Raw genomic sequence first — 25,763 nt, forward strand, 5'->3', positions numbered from 1 at the left:
ATAAATTCGTACTGTTTCTTGAAAACAAAAAAATATTTTTATAGTATAAAATTAATAGGTATGATTTATGTATTTTAATTTTCAATTCATTTATTTAATATACCTATTGAATTCATTAATGGCATAGTTATAGGGGAAGGATCAGGGTGTCCGTTAGTATTATTTAAAAAATGATCCAACAAATATAATAATTTATTGTTTTCAACAAAATCATAACTAGCAGGACTGTCATATTTTGTCCTAAAATAGGACATGGGTGATATATAATTATTTAGAGTTCATGCTTATGAAAACCTCCAGTTTTATCGTTATCGCGACTTATTGCCCTTGTGATAATTACCATAGATAGATCAAATTATACATTTAAGTTTAAACCGGTTTAAAAAAAATAGTGTTAAACTGAGTATAAACATATTAAAATATTTACTCGGTCATTATTTTTTTGAAATTTAAAATTCCCGTTTGTAATTAATTTTACGCTAATTTAAAATCTAAAAACAGAAATCACAGCAAACGTAGTTATGAAAAAAATGTTGACCCCCATGCCATATAGTTATACCACTGAAAATTAAATATAAGTATGTATAAGTCTTTAACAAAAAAAATACATTTAGTTAACATAATATAATAATATTCAAAAATATACATGTGTAGTATGGCGTACATATACATAATTTTCACTTGATATAGGTTGGTAAGTCGGTTAGCTTAAATATATCTTTTAAAATTATTAACGAAAACAAGGAAATAATTAAATGATAATTTTCGTTTTTCAGTATTTCACTGATGAAAAGTTTTATTAGATTTCTTGTCTGGTAATTAAACGTAATTATATTTTATCTTCCAAGCACACGTTGGGTAGGCAACTGTTGTTGGCGAGTTCATACTATCACAGTATCGCATAAAATTTTAAAGCACCTAGTCATTATTAAATTCAGAAAAGTATTCCAACAGAATATATAATATTCGTTTTTAACGTTTTAACTATACTTTACGAAATAGAAATTTAATTTAATGATTAATTTGTATAACGGATCTTCTTTAGTCTATATGATGCCAAAAGTATTACAGTTATAGATTATTTACATACATTTAAACATATTCCATCTATACATATATATATATATATATCACTTCAATTTTATTTTAGTCGATGAAGTCTGTTAAGATTAACAATTTTATGAATGTTTTTGCAGTAATTATATTTCGTACTTAATATATCCAATATTATGAAAACGTTAGAATTCTATTCCTACAATAAATTTATATTCTAAATTTTAATTATCCACAAAAAAACAATCTATAATTATTATTTTTCTAAAACACCAAAAACTACCCATGTACCTGCCTATATTTTGTACAAAACTGATTTATCCTAATAATTGTAGTTACCTAACCTATCATAATATATATTGTTGACTTTTTTTAGCATATTCGTTGTCGACAAAAATTGTTTCCGAAATAAATGAGAAATCCATAGTTTTCGAAATATAGGTTTTTGCGTTCTCGACAAAATACAAGCGATGACCGAATACAATAATTTATTACCTATTCATATTGTCTGTATTGACACGAATCGTGCGCGGGTTATTGGTGGGTGCGATCGGTTTATAATAATATAAATATATAATAATATTATGTTATGCGCGCCGTGTATAATTTAATGTAAATACACGGACGAAGATCCCGACTGACAAATCAAACACATTTAGTATTCGATTGCGGACTATATAAATATTTTACGACGGTCTATTATGGGCATGCGCGCGTATATGATGTGGCACGACCGATGATGCGATTATTATAAATTGTAATGTAGAAAATAGTTACATATTACCTATTATTATATGCATGAGTGTTGTAGGGTGCAGGGTACCCTGCATATAGTAACCTATGTATGACGATGACGTCTACGATGGACGGATTTGTGCTGTAAAAAGAGAATATGTTTAACAAAATAATATAATATTCCTATTATATTATTTAGCATATAAATTGCCGCTTTTTGACGAGTTCGCTCATCGCTGTCGTTGCCTTGGCGAACGTAATTGTTTCTTTGATTTTTTGTCGGAAAAAAAAATTGCAATATATATACTGCAATGTGCAAACCGTATCATTAATTACACAAGACTTGCGTTGTCTATATTATAATATATACATAAATGCGAATATAACATATGTGCAGGCTATAAATATATAATACATAATATATCGTTCCGATTATATACATATAGGTAAAAAAGTGGAACGGTAGTGGTGGAGATCCTAAATGTGCGACCTACCTACCTATATATAGTTGGTGGCCATCGCCATGCAGTGTCTATCAAAACAACACACGTGTACGATATAATATAATATACAATTTTGTCAGTGGTCGAAACGCGATGTATCTATTGCAGCCGTGCAGCACACACGCGATAGGTACCTGCGATATAATATTATGATTAGTCTCGTACAGGTACATAATGTATCGGTATTGTAAGCGTATAATACGGTTTTTCTCGTCCGCGGTTTATACACTAATAACATAATTCTATTACAATATACCGGACACAAAAATGTAAATAGTTGTTCTTCAAATGTCTTTAATATAATATTAAAAGTGCAGTGCGATTACTACTGACGCGAATATTTTTCGTGGCCGCAAAGTCGCCGTCGCACACTCACACGTGATGCTGACTCTATATATAATAAAATATATTTTGTACGGAATATGACGGTATCGTTGGTTACATTATATGCAGTGCAAGAGTACGGTTAGGCGCATACCGCATATACCAATACAAAAGCGTGTTTGCCGTCGGAAATCGGTTTTTTCTGCGTTAAAAGTCTATAGTCCGTCGCTTTTCCGACTTTTCCTAATGCCACTGATGCATGGCGTCTGTGAAAACGTCGTGTGCTGAAGTCCAAGCGACCCGCATCTTGCAAGTGCACAGTTGTACGGTGTACCTACTCATACATAGAGCAGTGGTTTCCATACAAGTTTTCCTCACGGTAAATAATTATAATTATTATAAACTAGGTACTAAAAGTTGCGGCACACATTCGACAAACATTTTTTTACTTTTCAACCACTAATATAATAGTAACTATAGGTCCGCAAAAACAAACGCCGCTGACCAATAATAACGATGATTTTAAATATATTCCCAATAAAATATTGAAATACCTACACATTATAGTTATTTATTTTTATTGAGCTATTATTATTTCTTCCCGAAAAAAATGTTATCTATATAATAATGTTTATTTTATTTTTGTATTAAAAGTGTACCTATTTATCTACAACTTTTTTTTCCATTTTGATGCGTTCAAATTTCAAATTTTCACCACACTTCCTTTGGGAAACACTGATGTAGATGTGTAGATAACTATCACGAATGAAACCATCATGGTTAACGAATATTACAATATCATAACCGGTGCGTCTAGTGCTCAGTTTTCGTACATGAAGCCGAGAAACCTTTCTATCCGTCTCACAACCCTCGGTCCCGACTTCCCGATTTCCGTAGGTACCCCATATACCGCGTATTCCACCCTTTTCGAGTGTCGGCGCATTATTATTTATATCATATAATATTGATATATTATTATATACCTATACCTAGTTCAACCATTTTTTCCTCCGACGTAATAATAATGCCGAACGATCACCACCGTCGCGATAACAAAAACAGCAACTACCTATACACTACAACAACGGTGACCAGCAATTTGTGCGTATTATTATGTTTTTTTTTTTTACTTTATATTATTTTATTTTTTTATTTTTTATCATTATTATTATTATTACTATTTTTTTTTTTTGTCGTCCAACTGCGTCGTGCAACAAAATGTGAGTCATGCGCGACCAAGCATAACTCCGGCCCCGGTAATGTGAACAACGACTGAAAAGCCACCAGAGTTCATCAGACCACTGTGGCCGCACTCCCTCCAAAACAGAAAAAAAAATTATATAAATTAATGAAAATAATACGCCATAATTTTCTCGCAGATACCTACGCTGCAGACTTAAACGCACACGCACGCACGCACACCAATACACACCCCGTAAACACGATAATATTGTATTCGCGCGTTATTTGCCCTCTCTTATTATATGGCTTATTGGCGGCGTCGTTTATACTCTGGCAAAGCAGACGACACAATGAAAATACAAATAATAATAATAATAATGCACATTATACATGTTTTATACATCGTATATTTCATTATGTATTATAATATTATTATATACTCAGTGAAACCTCCAAATTTTCTGTATTTTTGAGAACCATAACCAAATTAGAACCAAATGTATGTAATTCTATTTAACGGATTTCTCTGTAATACGAATTTCTTTTGTTGCCCATGAGACTTGGTAATGTGGAAGTTTCACTGTATATTATATACATATAGCAGCACGGCCCGCGACCCACAAGAGACGGTTAGGCTCCATCGCGGCGGTAGTGGCGGAACAGACCTCATTTAGCGGGCAGTAGTGTTGAGCAGCAGCAGGCAGTAGTGCTGAGCAGTCAGCAGCAGCAGCAGCGTCACCGTCATCGTCGCGGTTGTATCTTTCCGTTCTCCGCCACCCCCCCGCCGTCGCCGCTCCTTCCGCATTGCCCCCTTACCGCCGCCGCCGCCGCCGCCACCGCCGACGTTACAACCCGTTCCCGTGCCGCCCACTCACCCCCCTCCTCCACGCCAAAGCCGAAGCCGCCACTGGGCGCGTCCGCGTCGCGCGCGCGTAGGGGCCCCCCGGAGAAATCTGCCGCCGCCGGGCTATCCGGCGAGCACCAAAGTCGGACGTCTAGGCGGTCGTTGTAGTCAGTATTCGTCTGGTCTCGGCCGCACGAAGAAGAGTCGGCAGACGCGCTGCTCTCTCCTGACTTCGTGTGTGTCACACCACCGTCTAACCGCCGCCGAAGCGCCCCCCTCATCACTTACGGGGGAGTCGCTCGTCCGGAGGGGGAGGTCACGCGTCGCCGACGTCGTCGTCGTCCGCCTATTCGTCTCGGGTACGCGATGTCGTTACTTCAAGTTGAACCGTCCGCTCGGGCACACGTCATCCGCTTCAGCTCTTGTACGGTTTCCCATCCGTCGTTTCTCTTGCGTCGTCGCGATTTTTGGTCATCGTCGCCGTCTATCTATTTATGATTATAAATTATAATAATTATTACAATAATAATAACAATAATTAATAATATTATTATGCCGTCACGATCGTCGTTATTAAATTAATAACTCGCCGCTGCTGCTGCTGTGGACCGGGAGATCGGTTTTTTTCTGTTCTTCGCACTTTCGTTTCTCGTTCGCCACTTTTGCGCGCGCCGCCTCGGGGCGTCTCTACGTTGCGACCGCGGAAGGACTGCTTGCTGTTGTTGCTGCTGTCGCCACTGCCACCGCCGCCGCCACTGCAGCGACACCGACCGGACGCGTAAAACGACATTATTATTGCAATAACGTATACGCTCCTTCGGCCGCATAGCACCGTGCACATCGATGGTATAACATTTGTGGTGTCTCACCGAAAATGGCACTGAAAGAATTCACGGGGTACATATTTACACATCACCCGTAGTTCTTCTGTGCCGTATTCGGTGGCCATTTGAACCGACACGCGTCTCGTCGTCGCCTATTATTTTACCAGCCCTGTTGTAATATAATAATAATATTTTATTAACATCAGAACAATGTCTATAATATCGCCAGCGCAATCGGTATTTTTGTGTTTTGTTTTATGTTTTATTAGTTAGTCTAATTACTATACAATATGTTTTTGTTTTTTTTTCTGAGTTAATTTTTACACTTTATTTATTATTTTTTTTATCATCGAAACTCGACAACAACAACAACAACAACAACAATAACTATGACAACGATAACAATATTTGAATAGTATTGTCACTCGTACGCGATATAGATACCGTAACTAGTACGTATAGGTATATAAATAAACATAAATTTAATATTAATATCATCATTCTTAAATATTCACATAATATTTTTGTCTTATATAAATACTGTCTATTTTATAATAATATACTCAAACTGCACTTAACTCAACTGTTATATTTATATTATAATATTATGTATCATATGCGCGTGTGTTGTCGACAAGTCTCGTGTGCACATATTATTATTATATATTGTATAATATTATTATTGTACTCACTGATTACGTTTTTTAACAATTTTTTTTGTCGCCAGCCATATTTTAAAATGTGTTTTTGTAACAAGCGTATGTTAAAATGTTTGTAAAAGAACGCTTGGTTCATATTATATAATAATATTATATTGCTTTACATATTATTATTTTTTTCGTTGCAAACAACAATTTTTTATTATAATATTATAAACATATTTTATACAACAATTATTACCAATTTATACGTTTTTATACTTCATATAATACAATAAGTAATAACAATATAATAATATAGAAGCCTATCTGTAATTCACAGTCATTATTATTATTATTATTATTAATATTAGTAGTCGCGCGTCTCGTTCGTAGCTGGTATCATCATTGTCTGGTTTTAACCGCGTTTGATGTTCGACAACTGTACAGGCGTACAACAGCAATAGTTATTATCGTTTTATCTATTATTCTGCTGCCGCGACTCCGTAGGTAGTTGTATAACATATTTTACGGCAGTAAAAATTTGTACATTTTATTATTTTTACGCCAAAACTTAACGGTCTTAGCGCTGCCCCCACCAGCCTTGAGCTACATAGGTGGAACATTATATTATGTTATACGAAACGGGTATTGGCAATATTTAGTATCTTTACACAATGGTATTATAGCAATTGGGTTATCTATGCTCAATAATATTAGGGTATCTATGGTGACCAATGGTGTTTGTGTAGCTGGTGACTTGTACGTGTTTTATAACAATATAATAGGTATGTATTTTCGTGCAATCGAATAAACGAGGTGGAGTATCGACCATAGAAATATTAATGAGACATTTAAATGTCTATGGTATCGGTGCCCGCACGATGTATGGATTTGTGACCGATACTCGTCCGACTGGACTTGGCCAAAATCAAAATGGTTCGTGCACAATACAATTTTATTCGGAAAGCTGGTATATATATGCGGTATGGTATATAATATAGGTACAGTGTCCCCCCATTTGAAACCGTTGCTCGTTTTCACTTTTTCGACTGCAGCAGCAGCAGCTGTAGTCTCTGTGCTCGTTTGCAACAGCCGTACACGATATTATTATTATTCCAATAGACACCGCAGCGTATGTGCATAATGGGTATGATAATAATAATAATATAACAACATGTCGTTTCATTATCTTGGATAAAATTTCGGGACGAGTGGCAGAACAAACGAGCAGATAGTAATAATTATGCGGCGAACCCACAGTCGTGGTTGTAGTAGGTACCAAGGTACCTACTGTGTGCGGTGCGCGACTCTTTAGAAAATAATAAAATAACATATTATGCACGTTTATAGGTATTTATCGTACAACATCACACGCTGTTTAACGCGTGATTTTCAAATGGTGATAACAGCAGTTGTACGCCAGTAGGACGTACCTACATAGTGCATAATATTATTTTCAATATAAATTATAATAAATAATGAATAATATATTATTATATTTAGTATTATTATTGTTTTACTTGTGTGTGGCAGTGAACCGACGACGGCCAGACTACAAAATAATACTAACAATATAAACGTATCTACGATTTTTTTTTTTTTGGTTTTTGTCAACATATTATTATTATAATAGCGCGCGAATATAATAATATAATATTATTATTATTTTGTTGTCGTTGTCTCGAACCTGATGGTGCGCAGCCGTACACGATAATCGGACACGAGCGGATGTATTGCATTGTAGTAAACAGTAATACGTGTACCTATATGTCTAATAATTATAATATGATGTGTTATTATATATTTTTTATTTAACATTGAGATTATGTCGAATAAAATTAATACGTAGGTACTCGGAAATGCGATGATATTGGTATTTTTTTTATTTCAGACGCGTATTATAATATTGATGGAATAATTAATAATTATTTGTTATTATTATAACACCCGCACTCGGGCTATTATATTGATCGTAATAATAATTTTTAGGTGACATAACGATATTATATTAATATAATACCAATAAACCATTATTATACCTACGCACTGCACTTCCGATTTATATTATAACACTGCCCATTGCATTATGTAGTAGGAAGTCGACGGAACCGCCGACCGTTTTGTCACTTGTGTCGAACAAAGACTTGTATGACTTCCATGAGGATCGGAATTCACACACAAAGTATTCGGGTAAATGTCGTGGCGCTGCCCTAACCTAACCATCGTAAAATAATAATATTAGGTAGGTCTGTGTATGGGTACAATATTAAACAGAGTCATGATATTTCCAGCGTCCGGAACATAATAATATTATATTTTGTTTATTCGTCGCGATGGCGCGCGCACACGGACAGTTCGAAATTTAAAATTGGTATACATTTATAATGTTAGTAGGTCGCAGGGTACTAATGTACTATCGTGTACTTTTCTATATTATACATTATAATATTTCATGCGTATAGGTACGCGTTCGATGTTTTTACTTTATACAATAATTTATTATTGTGTTTGTTCAGTGAGAATGAATATAATATGATAAAATATTAGTAATTACCTATAATATAATATTATTCCAATCCTTATGGCTTATATTATGTATTATATTAAAATCATAAACAGGTACGTCATACGTAGACTATTGATCATTAGGTTGAGATTATCGCTTAATTGTGGCCCAAATATTATATTGTGTTATATTTCATGTTGCCCCAACTTCAAAACATTTTTTTCTTCTAACAAATTTTGCAATATGTACCATATATAAACATTATAAACTAAACGTCTATACGTATATTAATCGTAAAATGTTCCGAGTAGTATTTTATTTTCAAATTTGGGATTATATTGAAAGACATTATAAATTATTATGATTGACTACCTAAAGAAGGTGGGTAGTATAGTACCATAAAGATAATATAGTACCATAAAGATAATATTATAGTAATGCAATGTATTTATATTGTTATCCTATGAATAGGATTAAAAAAAATTAACGCGTCATTTTCACCTTTATACAATTGATAATATTTACCGAATAGTCCAATCATATGATATTATAATTTATTAATATAAAATATTTAAAGACAATTCATACGCGCTTATCTACAACGTCGTCCTAGATGTTAGGTTCTTCATTTCGATACACAATATTATATCGTTGATAAATTTGAAAGTAAACGACCGTACACAATCCGTCATTTTGTTACGTGTGTATGTTTCAAGTCTCTGGCAAGAAAATATTCGTTCACACTCGATACCGAAACGATATTGTTATTTGTTATTGATAATAATAATATCATAATATCCATTTGGTTTGTTTCATTTCAAAATGGTTTTATGTTTTTACAATAAATCAACAAACATGGCTCATTAAATGCATAATTTTTGTTCTATCTCCTCGTATTGTGTTGCGGACATGTAGAGGTACTTCAAGTCCTGCTTTCTATATTATATGGCGGAGCGGCCAGTGGGCTGTAAAATACTATTTTACAATGTTTTTGGCGGCCGGGCCGCATTTTAGAAAACTGTTCCGATGACGGTGCAAAATATTATTATTATTATTGTACCTGCGGACTACGGTAGCAGTAAAATGCAAATTCACACTCCCGTATAATATATAATATATGATAATAATATAATATAATAGTAACGCCACCGAACACCAGTCACACCGGCCGAGGGCCTACTTTTTTTTTCGTCGTTGACATACTGGCCCCAAAACCTGCACGCGTATTTCTATTTGATATTACATTTAATAAATTAATAATAGGCAGATATATAGCGGCGGCGCACGTCGTGTTTGAGCTTCTCGGCGTTTCACCTGGATTTTCGTAGTTATATCGACTTGCAGTTATTGTAATATAGACAGTGCTTAGTTTTTGACAAAAAACGAAAAAAGCTGTGGTCTGCTATTGTAATATTTTGAGCGTTACGTGCAAGTAAACACGATAAACTTAAATCATTTTTATTTCTTGAAATGTTATTAAATTGTATTACGTTGTCGCCTTCGATGGCGTATTTGAGTTCGCTAGCACTTCAGTAGTCTCAACTAATAGTCCCATATTATCAATTTAATTAGCATGTAGGAACATATCTCGTTATTGTCGCCAATCTTTTCAAACTCTAGCACCCATTTTTCCGGAGTTAAAGCTGTGTAATGATTACACAACAAAATATTTAATATTGAGAAATAATTAATATGTTTTGAAACAAATCAATTTTCTGGAAGAACTGAAAGGTATTCTTTTCAGTTTTTGGTTCTGGGCCTACACTTTCAGTATTAATATCATGACTTATTTTCCGTGTTCTTCGAATTGTCTGCATTCGTTAGTAAAATGTTGGTTGATAGTTGGGGACACACGATGATCGGACATCTCACTTTTTTCCTTCAAAATTATATCTGTTTGTCTGGTATGACCAACCAATTCTAACCCAATTGAATTTATTTTCATTTGAGTTGCTGGCATTTGGGTTTCTGTTCAATCCTATGACCGATTATTTTATTTTATTTAACTTGGTTGTTTAGCCGTATATTTTTTATAAAGAAAGGGTTGTTTTGTTTAATTTGTTTTTTATATCGGTACATGGTGAGACGTAAGTAAATTGAGTGTCAGGAGTTAAGCACTGCTAATTTAGCTTGTTTACCTGCAATTATTTCAATACCAACTATGCCAATGTGTCCCGGTATCTAAATTAGAATTATGTATTTTTTTTCTCGCCTCTTCAAGTCTATTTTGGATTAGGAGGGCTGTATGCCTGTACCGCTAGCATATAACCCACTGAACATCCTAGTCTGTAAGTACGTCACTAGGTGGTCAAGTGAGAATAAAATGTCATGCTATTTTTATATTATTGATTTAGTTGTTAATTTGTTCAGCGTTATTGTAGGTTATTATGTGCCGTGTACCGGTGTACCTACGTGTACATAATAATTGTTTCAAAAATCATAATTGAAACGATGCACAAAAAACAAATGGGTATTGTATTGAAATAAAATTAGTTCTATATCGTCGTATCTATTCATAAACAAACATCAGTCGAGTATAATATTATATAATATTACCTCACCGTCAAAATCGATTATAATAAATATTTATTGTTTTAGAATTCGGTGTTCCAACTCGAGGTTGGGCAATAAAAGAAAGACAAACGGGCATGTGTCCGGCTCGTTTGTTTTTACACAAAAACAATAATTTATTAATAGTGTTATTGTCTACATTTTTTTATCAAGCCGCAGGTGCGTTTGAAAAATAACAATGACAAACGAAGCGTCAAAATACGTTTTATATTGAAATAATAAAATCGTCTTAAGTATAGGTAATTTGTTTTTAAAAAAACTCTACAATAAAATATTTTATATTCAATTATACAGTATTATATTATCCACGGTCAAATATTGTTCTCCAGTAGTCCGGTCTTATCCTCCATTTCGATTATTGAAAATCATAAAAATTTATCGTCAAACCCGAAATAAAGATGGGTGCACACATTATTCTTATAAACATTTTTAATATAGATTAATATTTTTAATTAATTTGATTACAAATTATTTAGAATTCAGAACAAAAGTATTTTTTTAACAAACTCAACTAGCTAGTCGTGTTTAATATAATATTGTTTACCACGTACGATAGGTGTAATAAATAGTCATTAGTCACGATGGTTTGGAAATAATTCACTACCTACCTATATTACATATTATATTATGTATAAATTATACAAAATAATTAATATACAGTGTGATTCACCAAGCATGGTTCACTCCCATTTATTTTCTTTAATAATGAGTTTATTTAAATTCAGATTATTAGAACTTTTAAATACACAATGCGTTACCCAAAATTAAAATAAGTACCATATTTCCAAGTACCTACTTACATTTTTAAACCATTTATTTGTAAGGAGTTGTCGAGTATCCCGAAGAATGTCCAAAAATTGAAAATAAATGTAAAATTGGATAACCTAGCATTTTTTATTTGCGGACAATTTTTACAAATTATAAATTGTTTATAATTTTAAAAATAATTCCTATAATTTTCAATTTTGGGCTAGCCCCTATATATTTATATATGTATTTCAAGCTTATTTATCGTGGCCCTTAGTACACAAAGTAAAAAAAAATCGAAAACTCCTTGTTTGAATTTAAAATTCGATTCATAATATTATAGACACATTTTCAAAAATGTCATCTGCAGGAAAAAATATACTAGAAAAAAAAAGTTTGTACGCCAGTTACAGAACCCTCCTTAAATGGTATAAAAAAAATCTATGTATTTAAAAACCTGGTCCTTGAGTATATTATTCTTAAAAGTTCAAAAAATTAGAATTTAAATAAATTTATTGTTTAAGGAATAAAGGGAAGTAAGCATGCCTGGTGAATTACCCTGTATATTATATTGTTTACTTTTAACGGACAATAGATATATCATGGGGAATGGGCACATCGTGTGTTCCTAACGGGTAAAAATCGTTGATAACGTTCGTGTTTAAAAATATTCATCACGGGAAACATTTAATTTCAATTGTGTTTTCGTGCAGTATTTTATTGTATTTTTTTTTTTATTACGAGCATTGTTTTGTATACGCTGGGGTATATAATGCACATTATCTATATACATAGGTACCAAACTGTATTATATCCACCCTCGCAACAGCCAATGGTAAGGGTGCAAAACGCAGACCTAACGAAAACCATATAATTTTACATTATTTTATACATTTTACCCCTTCTACGTTTCCGGCCACCAGACAGTCTCGTTCGAACAATGTAGTTCACTCGTGTTTCTATACAATAGTACAGTTAGATTAGGTTTTGGCGTCTCGTGTGTTCGTCGTTTTTAGTTTTTTTTTTTCACCGGAGAGACGTTCAAATAATTTTATAATTTACTACCCCTTTTATATACCTAATAATAATATTATATACCGATACAAAAAACCTATTATCATATTCCGCCGTCGTCAGTGTGTAACAATATTATATTCTATTTCGGAAAATTAAAAAACCATAATAGTTATAATAGCAGAAAATATTTTTTTTGTACCGCACAGAGATTGATTGTCAGATCGATCTTTTCTTTTACGCTGCAGCAGATCGTTTAAGCTATAGTAAATCGAATCGATTAAATGGTAAGTAATGAACGTATATATATATATAAAATAAGGTATTGGTATTATCTTATAGTTTGTTGAGTTTCTTAAATTCACACGATTTGCTTTCTATAGTTTTGGTTTTTTGACTTTTCCAGTTATTTTTACGCTTTACAAGCATCACTTATTGAACTTGATATATTTTATTTGTGTTTACGTACACATTATCAGTCAACAAAAAATACAATTTCTTGTCAATTGTAAATGTATAGATATTATTTTCTACCGTTACTGGTATATATATAATATATATCAATATTATCGTTACTGGTCATATCACTGGTTTTTTTTATATTTGTAATAATATAATAATATAGTATAGGTACTGGATCACAAAATCTCTACTTAATGTAATACACATATTATACAAAAATTAAAAATCAGATTCTAAGTAGGTATAAAAATATAATTTCAACTTCGAGGTACACTGTACACGCCTCTAAGGAGGTAATTATTATACATACCTACATAATTGTATTATAATTTTATAGGTAGGTAGTTTTATAGTTTTTTGTCTTATATCACGTTTGAAATGTATAGATAAATGCGATGTCGACGTTAACCAAACTTTACGAACAAATAGTTTTTATTTTTATAAACACGTTTGTTTAAATATTGTTTAACTATGTTTTATATCTTATCATAATATAATATACCTATTAAATATAGGAAGTAGCCAGTAGGTACGCATTATACGCTGCCTATACTCTATACTTTGTGCAAACTATTATCGAAGTATTTTGTGGTACCAGCTAGTACCTACCTACACGGTTTATTTCAATTTAATACATTTATTTGCACGTCAAAAACAATTTTACAGCGATGATAGAAAACGAAAAAGTATAGCTGATATAGTGATATTATCTACCACTGAGTGTTACAGTGTTTAGTGATTATTAATGAATACTGATAACTAATTTTAGTGTAGATACAAATTAGGTGTTAAAAAAATAAAAGAAAAAAACCTTCATGGAAAAGATCATTATCGATTTTTGGAAGATGCGATGTCCATTATAAAGCAATTAAGTTTCTATTCTACTTTACCGTTTGGGTTGTCCTACTTGTTATTTCACTTGTAACACTATAACTGTTATTATATTTTATACGTTATATTCTATATTATGCTACGTATACAAATATTCGTGTACCCAAAAGTTGATAAAATGTTGTTTTTAAATAATACGCTGTGTCTGGGTGTCTATAACTTATAACTCATAATTCTACCTAATATTTAAAAATATTGATTGCCACCAGACACCAGAAGGCAGAAACAATAACAAATTTTAGTCCAAAACAATTTAAAACTTTTTATAAAATATATAAATACTATAAAAAATATTATATCATTATATTTTGTATTCTATACATATTCTAAGTACCTATACATTATGTTAGGCATTAAAAAAAATTTAATTAACTCTATAAAATATCATCAACATTTATCACTGGCAATATATTTTTTAACCGACACTTATTATATTTTATTTATTTACAAGCGGGAGTAAGCCCAAGATACATAAATTGTATAATTATATAACAAAATAAGTAATAACATCCAATACAATATTATTATATGTATAGGTAGTAGGTACCTGGTACCCATTAGGTATATAATATATTATGTATTTATGTATATAGTATATAGATTATAGACTATGCATTTTAGCTTTTAAGTCGAAGGTGACCTTTTAGTGGTTTTAATTTTTTTAGTTACGAAATAATATTGTTAATATCTAATAATATTTTTCCGCCGTCTGTGTATAATACCACCAAAGATAGGTTAATGTAATTTATAAATCGATTATGTAATGGAAACCTATAAAATATAAAGACTTAAGTTTATGAAATGCTTTACCATTAACATGATTACTAATTTATATTGAAATATTTTAAGTGAAATAAGGATAGTAGTATATCTTACATAATATATAAAAATATCGTGTCATATATTTGTCCGGGATGAACCCCGAAACTACTGGACCGATCTTGATGACATTTTTTACACTGTTTGTAATTCGGTCCAACTTAAAAGATAGGTTAATTTAAAAAGGGAGAGAACCAACCCCGGGAGGTGCTCAAACGAGAATTTTGAGATTTCCGATGGAAATTTTTGTTTATAAATGGTTGCCATGGGTTTTAAAACTATTATAATAATAATAATAATAATAAAAAAAAACCATCTGCTTTACTTTTTAAATATAAATTATAATATAATGTAAAATTGTATGAAAGTCTTTCTACAGGCTAAACTCTGGAACTACTTTAGACGAAAGAGTATTTCACGGAGAACGTTTATACTTTATATGAAAGAAAACTTTAGGAAAATCCACCGGTGTATAATATATTGGTTGTTAGTGGTTAATCGGGCATGTTTGTTAATTTATATTATTATCTTTTGTCAATATACATATATTTAATATATAAAAGAAGATCTGATAAGTAGTTCCAGAATTTAATCTGTACCTATAGTTAATAGTTATAGTCAGTGTATTTATATAGTTAGATATATATAAATTAATGTTTGTGGGTAGATTAGACCTCTGGTAAGAAGGTAGGTTAATTTACAAAGGTTAAGTTTGTTTTTTTATTCATAGGATTTTAGTACGGTTAGGTTAGGATAGGATTTTGTATAAATTGATTATATTAATACACCGTAGGTGGAATTAAGTAAAAACGACAATCTTGGTATAACTTTGATACTTTAGAGTTAAATCATATACTTATTTACAAACAGCACGGCGTCCGTGGTCTACTGAAGGTAGATTGCCTACTTGATAATATACTGCTGCGAAACAAAATTTTTATTCCGGGCAACGGAAAAGTTAAGATAAATTTTGAACACCATACACCGAATATTTAATAACGAATTGAACAAAGTTTGAGTCATGTAGAGTTAATACATTTAACGGGCAACGAAGTGCACGGGATCAGCTAGTATTTATATAAATATCATTAGAAAAATATAATTTAATAGACATACAGGACGAATTACTTACCTACAGCAAACATGAACAATATAATATAATTATACTATCATAACGAAAAACGGCTAAAAATTATGTTTAATAAAAACTGATAAAAAAAATATAATATATGATAGCATTATCAGAAAATATTAGTTATACTAACAAACATCTGCGGTGCTTTTTCGTCGTATTAAAATATACTTTAATAATAAAGTAGCCTACCTGCTAGTTTAAATTAATTCCTTATATAGTTTATGTTAGTGCTTTTGGTATATTGCAATTATATATATATATATATATTATGTATATAGTGTATTATATGTCATATAAGTATAAACATCAAAACAAAATAGTTATAATATGAAAATTATTGATTTCTAGCATAAATGGAAAACAAAAAAATAAAAAAGTAACCTAAACAGTAATATTATTTGTTGCCAACCAAGATCCAAAATTACACCGTGATTAGTAATACCTACTCACAAAAATCAAAACATAAACATACAAATATTTTCAGGCATTCTGCGTTCTATGTTTGTGATCAAGGTTATTATAGATAACAACCCGACTTCTACCTATACTTTTTAGGTTATCAGTTATTTATCCGGTACCCGGATGGTAACTGGTGTTGGTGTATACCACTGTAGTTCGTCTCCGGTAAATAGTAATAATAAGTCTAGGGCACGGAATTATATGTGTAAAAACGTATTTTCACTGTTATTTGTTAAATTAATTTGGTCAAGTGATAAATTCGTTTCACGTGATTTTCAATTAAATGAGTTGTATTCGACTTTACATACTTTGTGATAAATAAAATATGCTTTTACATATTATTTCACAATAATATTACCCGTTTTTTCTCACATATTGAGACTATTTTGACAATTATTTAGACTAATATACTATTATATTTGTCAACTTGTTTCTATTTAACATTTTATCGGATGAAACACTAGTTATGTTATTGTAGCATCAATTAATTTTTATTTTCGATTTCTTAAAAGTTGGTAGGCGCTGTACGAGCAATAGTGTTTATTTTGTGGTTTAGTCGGTGTTTATTTGTCTTGTGAAAGCGACAAGCGTCGAGCAGAACGGTAATTTATTTACATATTTTAGTAATATTACTCGAATCATGCCAAAAGTGCGATCATTTAAGTCTGCAAAATATGTTTTTATTCATGTAATCAAGGTCATCATTTTGTTTTCAAATATTAATAAAAATGAATTTATATTAATTTTTAATATAAATATATTTTTTTAATTTTTATGATATTGTAGATTAGGTATCATCAGGGCATAATTTTAATAAATAAATCACATAAGTATTTGTCACATTTTGAATTTTTTAATACGTACTTTGTAATATAAACAGTAAACACATATAAATCCGTGCCCTTGTAAATTGTAATAGCTAATAAGCATTAAAAACGAATAGGTACGGTTTCCCTGCAGCGTCTATACAGACCGGGACATATGTTCGGCGCGTCCAGACCTTTAGGGAGACTTAAATTCGTATTTACCGTGAACCAATTGAAAAATGGTGTAAATGTAACACGGTTTGTGCGTATATATATATAGGTAGGTAATAGGTATACTATAATAAACGATGACGGCATTCTAAATCGCAGTGTTTGGTATAAACCGTGAAATCCTACATACTAGATATTGAATATACATAAACCAAAGTAAGTAAAAAAAACCCATATAAGCTGCGCAGTTGACCGGATTTATGTTTTGTTTTAGTATTTTGTTGTCTATATTATAATATGATACACGACGACGACGAACTTTGTTTTTACGGTTGGTAAAAAAAGAAAATAGAAATCGAATTATATTATGTAGACCTAAACACACAACCTTCTCTGTATGTTATACTCAAACGCACACTCGCACGACGTTAATTTTTATTTGAAATGCCACATAATATGTACACGCGTATTAAATGCGCTTATACTTATATAGACGGTTTACGTCACTGCTGCTCGGCTACTGTGCATTATATGTACACGTAGACTGTCGAGTCTTGAGTATATTTTAGTAGGTATATAGGTATAGGCTAACCTATACGATTATTATTATATTATACTCTACGCTAATATTAACCATAGCGTTTTTCAAGGATTACGGCACACGAACAAACAGAATACATATAGACGTAATTACATGGCGGTTGGCGTGGGGAAAAAGAATGCAAAGACTACACGCGCGTGGCGTTTCACTTTTGAAAAAAATCTTAGGCCTCATATATACACTGCCATGTGTAGATGTATAAGTGAGTGCACCTAAATTATATAATACACTGAGTGATTCCTTCGACAGGTTAGGTTAGGTTAGGTTCCACACCCATCGTCCATCGTTGTCTTGAAAAGTTTCAAAGTTTTTGAAAATATTTTCGTTTTTTACATTATTATAAATCGACAATTATTTGAAAGGAAAAAGTTCTATATTTTAAATATTGAATGCGCATATAAATGGGTATACTTGAATGAATATACTGATGCACAGAGAATTTTACAGGAACTTAACGTTAACATACGAGTTTCTAAATAGTGGGACAAGACTATTATAGGTACAGGTAATTTACTTGGATCGGTTTAAAAGAAACCGCCCAGAAGGCATAAATTTAATTTTTCTCGACATAGCTGCAGGCACTTTTATAGATTAAAATAACGATTTTCTTGTTATGTTGTGGTTCAAAAACGAATATTCGTAAAATATACTTGAAATTTTCACCAATTTTAGCATTTTCTATACAAGTATAATATTTTAAAAATAACTTACATTTGAAGCTTATGATTTCTTTTCGGAAAATGTAGATAAAAAAATGTTTGATAGGTCAAAATGATTGACATTTTAATACAAGGTTGAATAAAATGTTTTCATTTTTTTCCACCTTTCGGAAGTTATATATTAGATAACCTTATGCACAAGGTTCTAAAATCTAAATTAATTATTCAATTATTCCGGTACAGTAGAACTATAAGTTTATAATAAAATATGATACATTTATTAATAGGTACCTATTAATAATATTAAAATGACACGTGTGAGTTATGTTAATCAGTAAATACATTTTAGAGACATTTGTTGTAGTCATCAGTTTTGCTTGTCTATAATGTTTAATTTACCGATTTAGACATTTGGTAGTGGATCTGTGATTTTCCGGAATTTGATTTTGGAAATATTTTATGTAATCGTCGCTAGGGTGAGCTAAATTTTATGATTTAAACGTTTTATAGCACAATTTCTATATGATACCGCCAGTTGAAGTAATTCTTGTGTGGTACGCATTGACAATATATATCTGTATCGCCAGTACTATGTGAATTACATCACATTAGGTACATTAGTTTTATAAATTATTTAAATTTAAATAACGTACTTATAAGTATGATAACATCAGAGATAAGAGATGTAGGTTCATTTATTGCCATGATGATTGTGAGAATAATATTAATGCAAAATAAAACTTTATGGTAAATCAGCCATCTTCCAGTCTTATCTCCATTACCAGGCTAAGAAAAGAACAATTTTATAAAATATATAAATATATATGTATAGTATACATTCCTTATAACCTTATCGGTTATCATTATAATATTATTCTCTCATATGTAAATGTTTATAATTTACTAATCCGATTTACTTCCTAATAAAGTCTTGTTATTAATATTATACTGTTTTAAATGGTTTTAAAAAAAACTTGTGTTATACTTTTTGGTACGCACAATTAAATTACATATAATATAAAATCAAAATAATGTTAATGAATTATCGGCTCCCAAATGATTCTTACGAAATGATTAAATTTAAAAAAATATGAAAAATCCATATTGTATCCAGATCGTATTCATGATATGGCATATGCATATTATAGACGTATAAGATCAGGTAGGATAAGAATTAAGAGCCTACCGGGTTATGAACAATTTTAAATACAATCTTTCAATTTTAATGTTAATAATATAATAATGATGAAAATTCACACTCATTGAATGTTGTATAATTTTGGTGACAATGTACAGGATATCAAACACAGCAGTTATCACAACCTATCTGAAAAGCTACTCAGTTATCAATTCGTATAATATATTTTTATAAATCGATGTAATCTTAACGATCTAGTTTTCACACTTAAATTGTTGGAAATCGTTTCAAATTAGATTAATAAAAGTTATTTTATATTTATGTCACAAATTCAATTTTCATTTCATTCATTTTTTAATTCATTGTGCTAATTCTACGCTACAAATGAGTATAACCCAATTTGATACCTTCTTTGTCAAAATGACGAGTGGGGAAAGTACGACATGATTAATAGGGAAAATTGTACATACATTATTGCATCTGACCCATACATTCATCGGATTAATTAAAATATCCATTTTTAATTGTATTGGTAATTTAAATTTATACCTACTTTTAATGTGTGTTAACATTTTAAGAATTAACTTTAAACTTAAATATAATGTATGAAGTATAAACTCTTTAAAAATTCATAAAAATTTAAAAAAAAAACTTGAATGTTCTGTTAAATTATGATTCATATAAATAATTGAATTCTATCAACGGAATTTGTTTACAGATATTCAATTGTCTATGCCACTTGCCCCAAAAAAAGAATTAGAGTGTATAAACAGTATAAAATTAACTGGTTTTGCACTAACCCCTCTTAACAGGTAAAATGCAACTTTTTTTTTATATTTGTTTTTACCAAAAAAAATATCAAAACACTATTTGAATACAAGTTTATTTTCTGATTAATTAATTAATAGATGAAAAAAAATATGTTCTTCATATAGGAAAATAGTATAGGAGATACCTATTCTATTTGGACTTATAGCAATATACCAAAAGTGTTTTTAAGAAATTAAAAAATCTGTTGGGCGAGTATGCATTAATTTTAATTGTAACAAAAACATCCAAAGTTATTTTTCAATATTCTAAAATATATTATTATTTAAAATGTAATTATTTACCTCGGTTGCAGATGTTATTCCATAGTTAACACGAAAGAATGCTATCAAAAAAATTAGTATCATGATACAAATAATATAGAATATTATCAAAACCAAACCAAAGTGATTACGCACTATATCTGCAAACAACTGTTCATCTTTTTCTGCTTTTGTTTTTATTGATTTCATTACCAATACAACTTTAAGAAACAAAGTTACATATTTAAAATTAAATTAAAACTTGCTGTAAAAAAAATATAAATAATCATTTTGGAAAAAAGCAACCTCTAGTTATACACATAGGCACAATAAGGCCCACAGTTTTATTTAACATAATATTTTAGTTTAAAATATTAATTATCAGGTTTTGTGCTGCTTATATAATTTTAGCTTATAGTTTTACACTTTTAAAACTAAATTATTTTTAAACTAATTAGGTAATAGCGTTGTTTGTTAATTATTAAATTTTGTTTTCTACCTAGGTATACTTTCAGCACAAAAGTTAAGCAATGATTTAACTTATAAAAATTGAAATACTATTTGAAAATGTTGAGAACGTCAAATTATTTGTAGAAAAAAAGCATTTTCGTTACGTCAATAATTCTTTAATTATTGATTGGTTTATAAAATTATAAAATTATACAGAAAATCTGTCTTACAATCCGTAGTCATAATCAAGAAACCATATTTTAGCGCAATATTAAAGACAATATCCTCTAAATTCTGAGATCATCTTTTTTGTTAATTTTTTAAAAACACAAAATATAGGATTGCGTGAAATAATATATTATAACAACTGTTATAAAAACCATTTGCTTTTTTATGTGCATCCAGGATTTAATAGAGAAGTTGGTACGAATTAATTGTCTTATATAGCTGTGTAAATATTGATTTCACAATTCTTACGAGTATGCCACAACGGGAAAACCAACTCGAAACATAATACCTATCTTTTTTTGTAATAAAATTAATCATTATTCAAATTATTTACTCATACATACTACTTGTTAAAATCACGGTGAACAGCAGTAAAAGAAAAATTTGAATACCAAAAAAAAACTGAAAAAAAAAATTGATTATTAAGACATGTTTATAAACAATAGTGATAATTGATAAATGATAATAAAAAAATCGAGGGACTCTCTCTACTCGCAGCTGTATAGTAAGTGTTAGCTGTACCTCGGTATTAAACTGGTCACTTAACACTTTAATGGATAATATGCTGTATTTGAATTCAAAGATAAATCATTGTCTACGAAAAAAAAGTAGAAACCTTTTTTTTCCTGATTGTGAAGGAAATTGGCTCACCATCTTTTGAATTGCAGAGAATTAAAAGAAGAATATGTAATGTTTATGTTTTTATGTGTTCTATATTATTATTTACGCATTCATCATAATATTCATAACAATCATAAATAATGACATACATACTTATAGTCGTTGCACTACGCGATAATATTTGACGGTGTAACAAAAAAGCATCTTACCAATACTGTATGTTGTGGACACGATAAATCAAAAGACATTCATGTAGAAACGATTCTGGTTTTTGGAAATTGGGTGGATCAATATAATATAATTATATGGAAGTATAGTTATTATAATATTAAGTACCTGCAGTATATCTTAATATTTATATTGTTTTAAAATTATGACTAGTTTCTTTATTCTGTATATGATTTAACTTTTAACTGATTATGACGAAAAACATAACGAGCATATCAGCTATAAGTCAATAATTAACGTATTATGAGTATAGTGTGTATTGGTTAATAAATAGCTCAAAATGTGTCATAGTATTCTGGAAATTTAATTATGTCTAGAAAATTATATAATATTATAAATTTATATATTTGTATAGTACATTTTGAGTCATGTTCCTTGCTGAATTGCAATGGAAAATCAAAATCATTTTATCAAAAACTCGTGTTACGTTAATATTCTCGTTATTAGATTCTGAGCGAAGCGATGAATGTATTGATTTTACAATGATGTATGTTTTATTTTTATATTTTATTTTTGTGTCTGTCATCACCTTTTAGGACAGTAAAAATGCTTGGATTTTCTTCAACAGTAACTTTTCTGATAAGAAAGTGAATCTAGTTGGTACTTTGGGTGATCAAAAGTAAGCATTTCCCAGTAGTTTTCAAAAGCGCCGTGACAAACAAAATAAAAATTAAGGAAAAACGGGGATTTTTACGCAAAATTAGTTTTCGAGAAAATCGATTTTGGTTTTTTGTGCAACTCTAAAACAAATGACCGTAGGTACATGAAATTTTGAAAGAATGTTTAAATGAGCATTTTCTATACACCATAACATTTACCAAATATTTTGACTTATTATGAGCTGTTTACAGACATTTTCCGTTTCCATTTTTTTTTAGTTTTTTTTATATAAATATCAATATAATTTTATCAGTTGGGTAAAAAAGCTTGAAAATTTAATAGAATGCTCCTAGGTTATTGTTTCAAAAGAAAATGAAAAAAATTAAAAATCCTTAGTCACAGTTTTTATTTATGAGCATTGAAAGTTCAAATAACGGAAAAATACGGAAAAATCACGAAAATTAGTAAATTATTTTGACTTGAGAATTCAAAAAAAAATTTTTTTTTAAATCTAAGATTTTAAAATGTAATACAAGATTCCTCATAAGTTTGTCTACCTTTATCAAAAAAAAAATGTCCACAAGAAAGTCAAATTAAATTTTTATGAGCGTTTGAAATAATTCATATTTTTATAACATTTGATATTCACTCGATTTCTCATGTAACGATTTTATAATTTTGTTGTAATTAAAAAACGAATGACTGTAGATACTTGACAATTTCACTGAATGTTTATATAACATTTTCTATATACGATAAAATTTTTAAAATAATTTGACGCTTTTTGAGCTGTTTACGGACATAGTCAGTTTTCAAATTTTTTAATTTTTTTTTTCTATAAATATCAATAAAATATTATTTGTTTGGTAAAAAGGCGTAAAAATTTAGTGCAAGGTTCCTGATATAATATTCCAATAGCAGTTGAAAAATATTAAAAATACATATGCATAATTTTTTTTTTATAAGCATTTAACGTTTGAATTTTGACAAAATGTATCAAATTTAAAATTTAATAATTATTTCGTAGTGAGAAATGTATAAAATGTTCAACTTTTATAGCGTAAATAGGTTATATATAAATTTCTTTATTCACAATAATATCATCAAATATACTTGGTAATATCATAGGCTGACTGACCGTTTTCGCTCAGAATCGTTTTTCTTATACAATGATATTATATCATTGAATTCAAATTTAACACCATCCATTACAGTGACCCACTTGTCACCTAATGTACAGCAGAGCGACATCAACTTTACCCACCTTTTTTTTTTATCTATTTTTGCCAATAGTCAAAAACTACTGGGGTTACCTATATTCAACTTACTAATGTTAAGTTTTCCACTTACCATATTTATGAAGCCTATAATTCTACAGCGAGTCCACAGGGTCGACATTGATGGTTCTGTATTTTGCTCCATGTTTAATAATGTATGCTATACAATGTAGGTTTATATACATATAGTTGAATCTTTGGAATGCAAATCTTATCACTTTTGACAGCACTACTTACATTAAAATCTTTAATAAAAAAAAATCTCCTCAGTTTAATAATACGAGTATACTAAAATAAATACGCTCGTCGCGTAGATTCTGTTAATACGCTGTAGTCTTGACATACATGAATCGTTATTATTATTGGTAACTATAAACGACAATGATAGAAAACGATTACTATGTCTAGCCGATAATCAAAGTTAATACAAATTGTATATCAGTAATGTAAAATTCATAAATTTAATAAATATACCGAGGCAAAATCTGGAGCGTTATTTAAGCTCCTTTCGGTTATGTGAGGTTTCAAACAGCCTATATAAAAATAGATTTACCTATGCACATTATCCTACTTTCAATTTTTTCCATAGATCATGGGGCGTGTCAACTAAAATAGTAAAAATCAATTTAAAAACTAAAATATATTAAATTATTGATTAGGTACCTATACTTACTATTTACTTATGAAAACCAATAACTAATGCATGAAAAGCTTGAAGAAGACAAATAAACCAGCCAAAAAATAAAAATTACAAACTTCTGTCTTTCCAGTGAGAACCCCCATTTCTACTGTTAATTCTTCAGATTATTTGAAGTATAAAATCAAAATTCGAAAGATTACTTTTTTAGTTAACTTTTCTGAAAATATTAGTGGACCTAAACTACTTGTTCGAAATTCTAAATTTTCACGTATCGAGGAATGTACCTACTCCAAATAATATTTTGTTTCAGAACATGAAATTAAAAATGTATGATATATATTATGTTATTAAAAAAAAGTCAAAAAACTTAGATAACTTAAACATATTATGTAACAATAAAACAATTATAATAAATGTAATTTTTTCCTTTAATGTTGTTTTGCAATGATATAAAATTATACTTTATATTTAAAAAAAAGGTTAAAGTTTTCGAAAGTTCTCGAACATTATTTCGAACGGCTCCACTGGCGTTGGGAAATTAAAACACATCGTTTCTACAAATCA

At 30.1% G+C, this 25,763-nt stretch overlaps 1 protein-coding gene and 1 long non-coding RNA gene across 2 annotated transcripts in view; one reads left to right on the forward strand and one right to left on the reverse strand.

Annotated features, from left to right (window-relative positions):
• Positions 1 to 25,763, forward strand: part of LOC132936192 (uncharacterized) — an 86,995-nt gene that overhangs the window by 56,856 nt on the left and 4,376 nt on the right. The gene's annotated exons all lie outside the window — the stretch shown is intronic.
• Positions 19,466 to 24,704, reverse strand: LOC132936523 (uncharacterized). The gene is made up of 4 exons (XM_061003262.1): positions 24,611 to 24,704; positions 21,198 to 21,376; positions 19,601 to 19,733; positions 19,466 to 19,536 (listed from the first exon to the last, which is right to left on the reverse strand). The coding sequence occupies exons 1-4, from the start codon at positions 24,702 to 24,704 to the stop codon at positions 19,466 to 19,468; spliced, it is 477 nt and encodes a 158-aa protein (XP_060859245.1).

This window comes from Metopolophium dirhodum, chromosome 1 (assembly GCF_019925205.1).
Source record: "Metopolophium dirhodum isolate CAU chromosome 1, ASM1992520v1, whole genome shotgun sequence".
In the NCBI taxonomy this organism is placed as follows: domain Eukaryota; kingdom Metazoa; phylum Arthropoda; class Insecta; order Hemiptera; family Aphididae; genus Metopolophium; species Metopolophium dirhodum.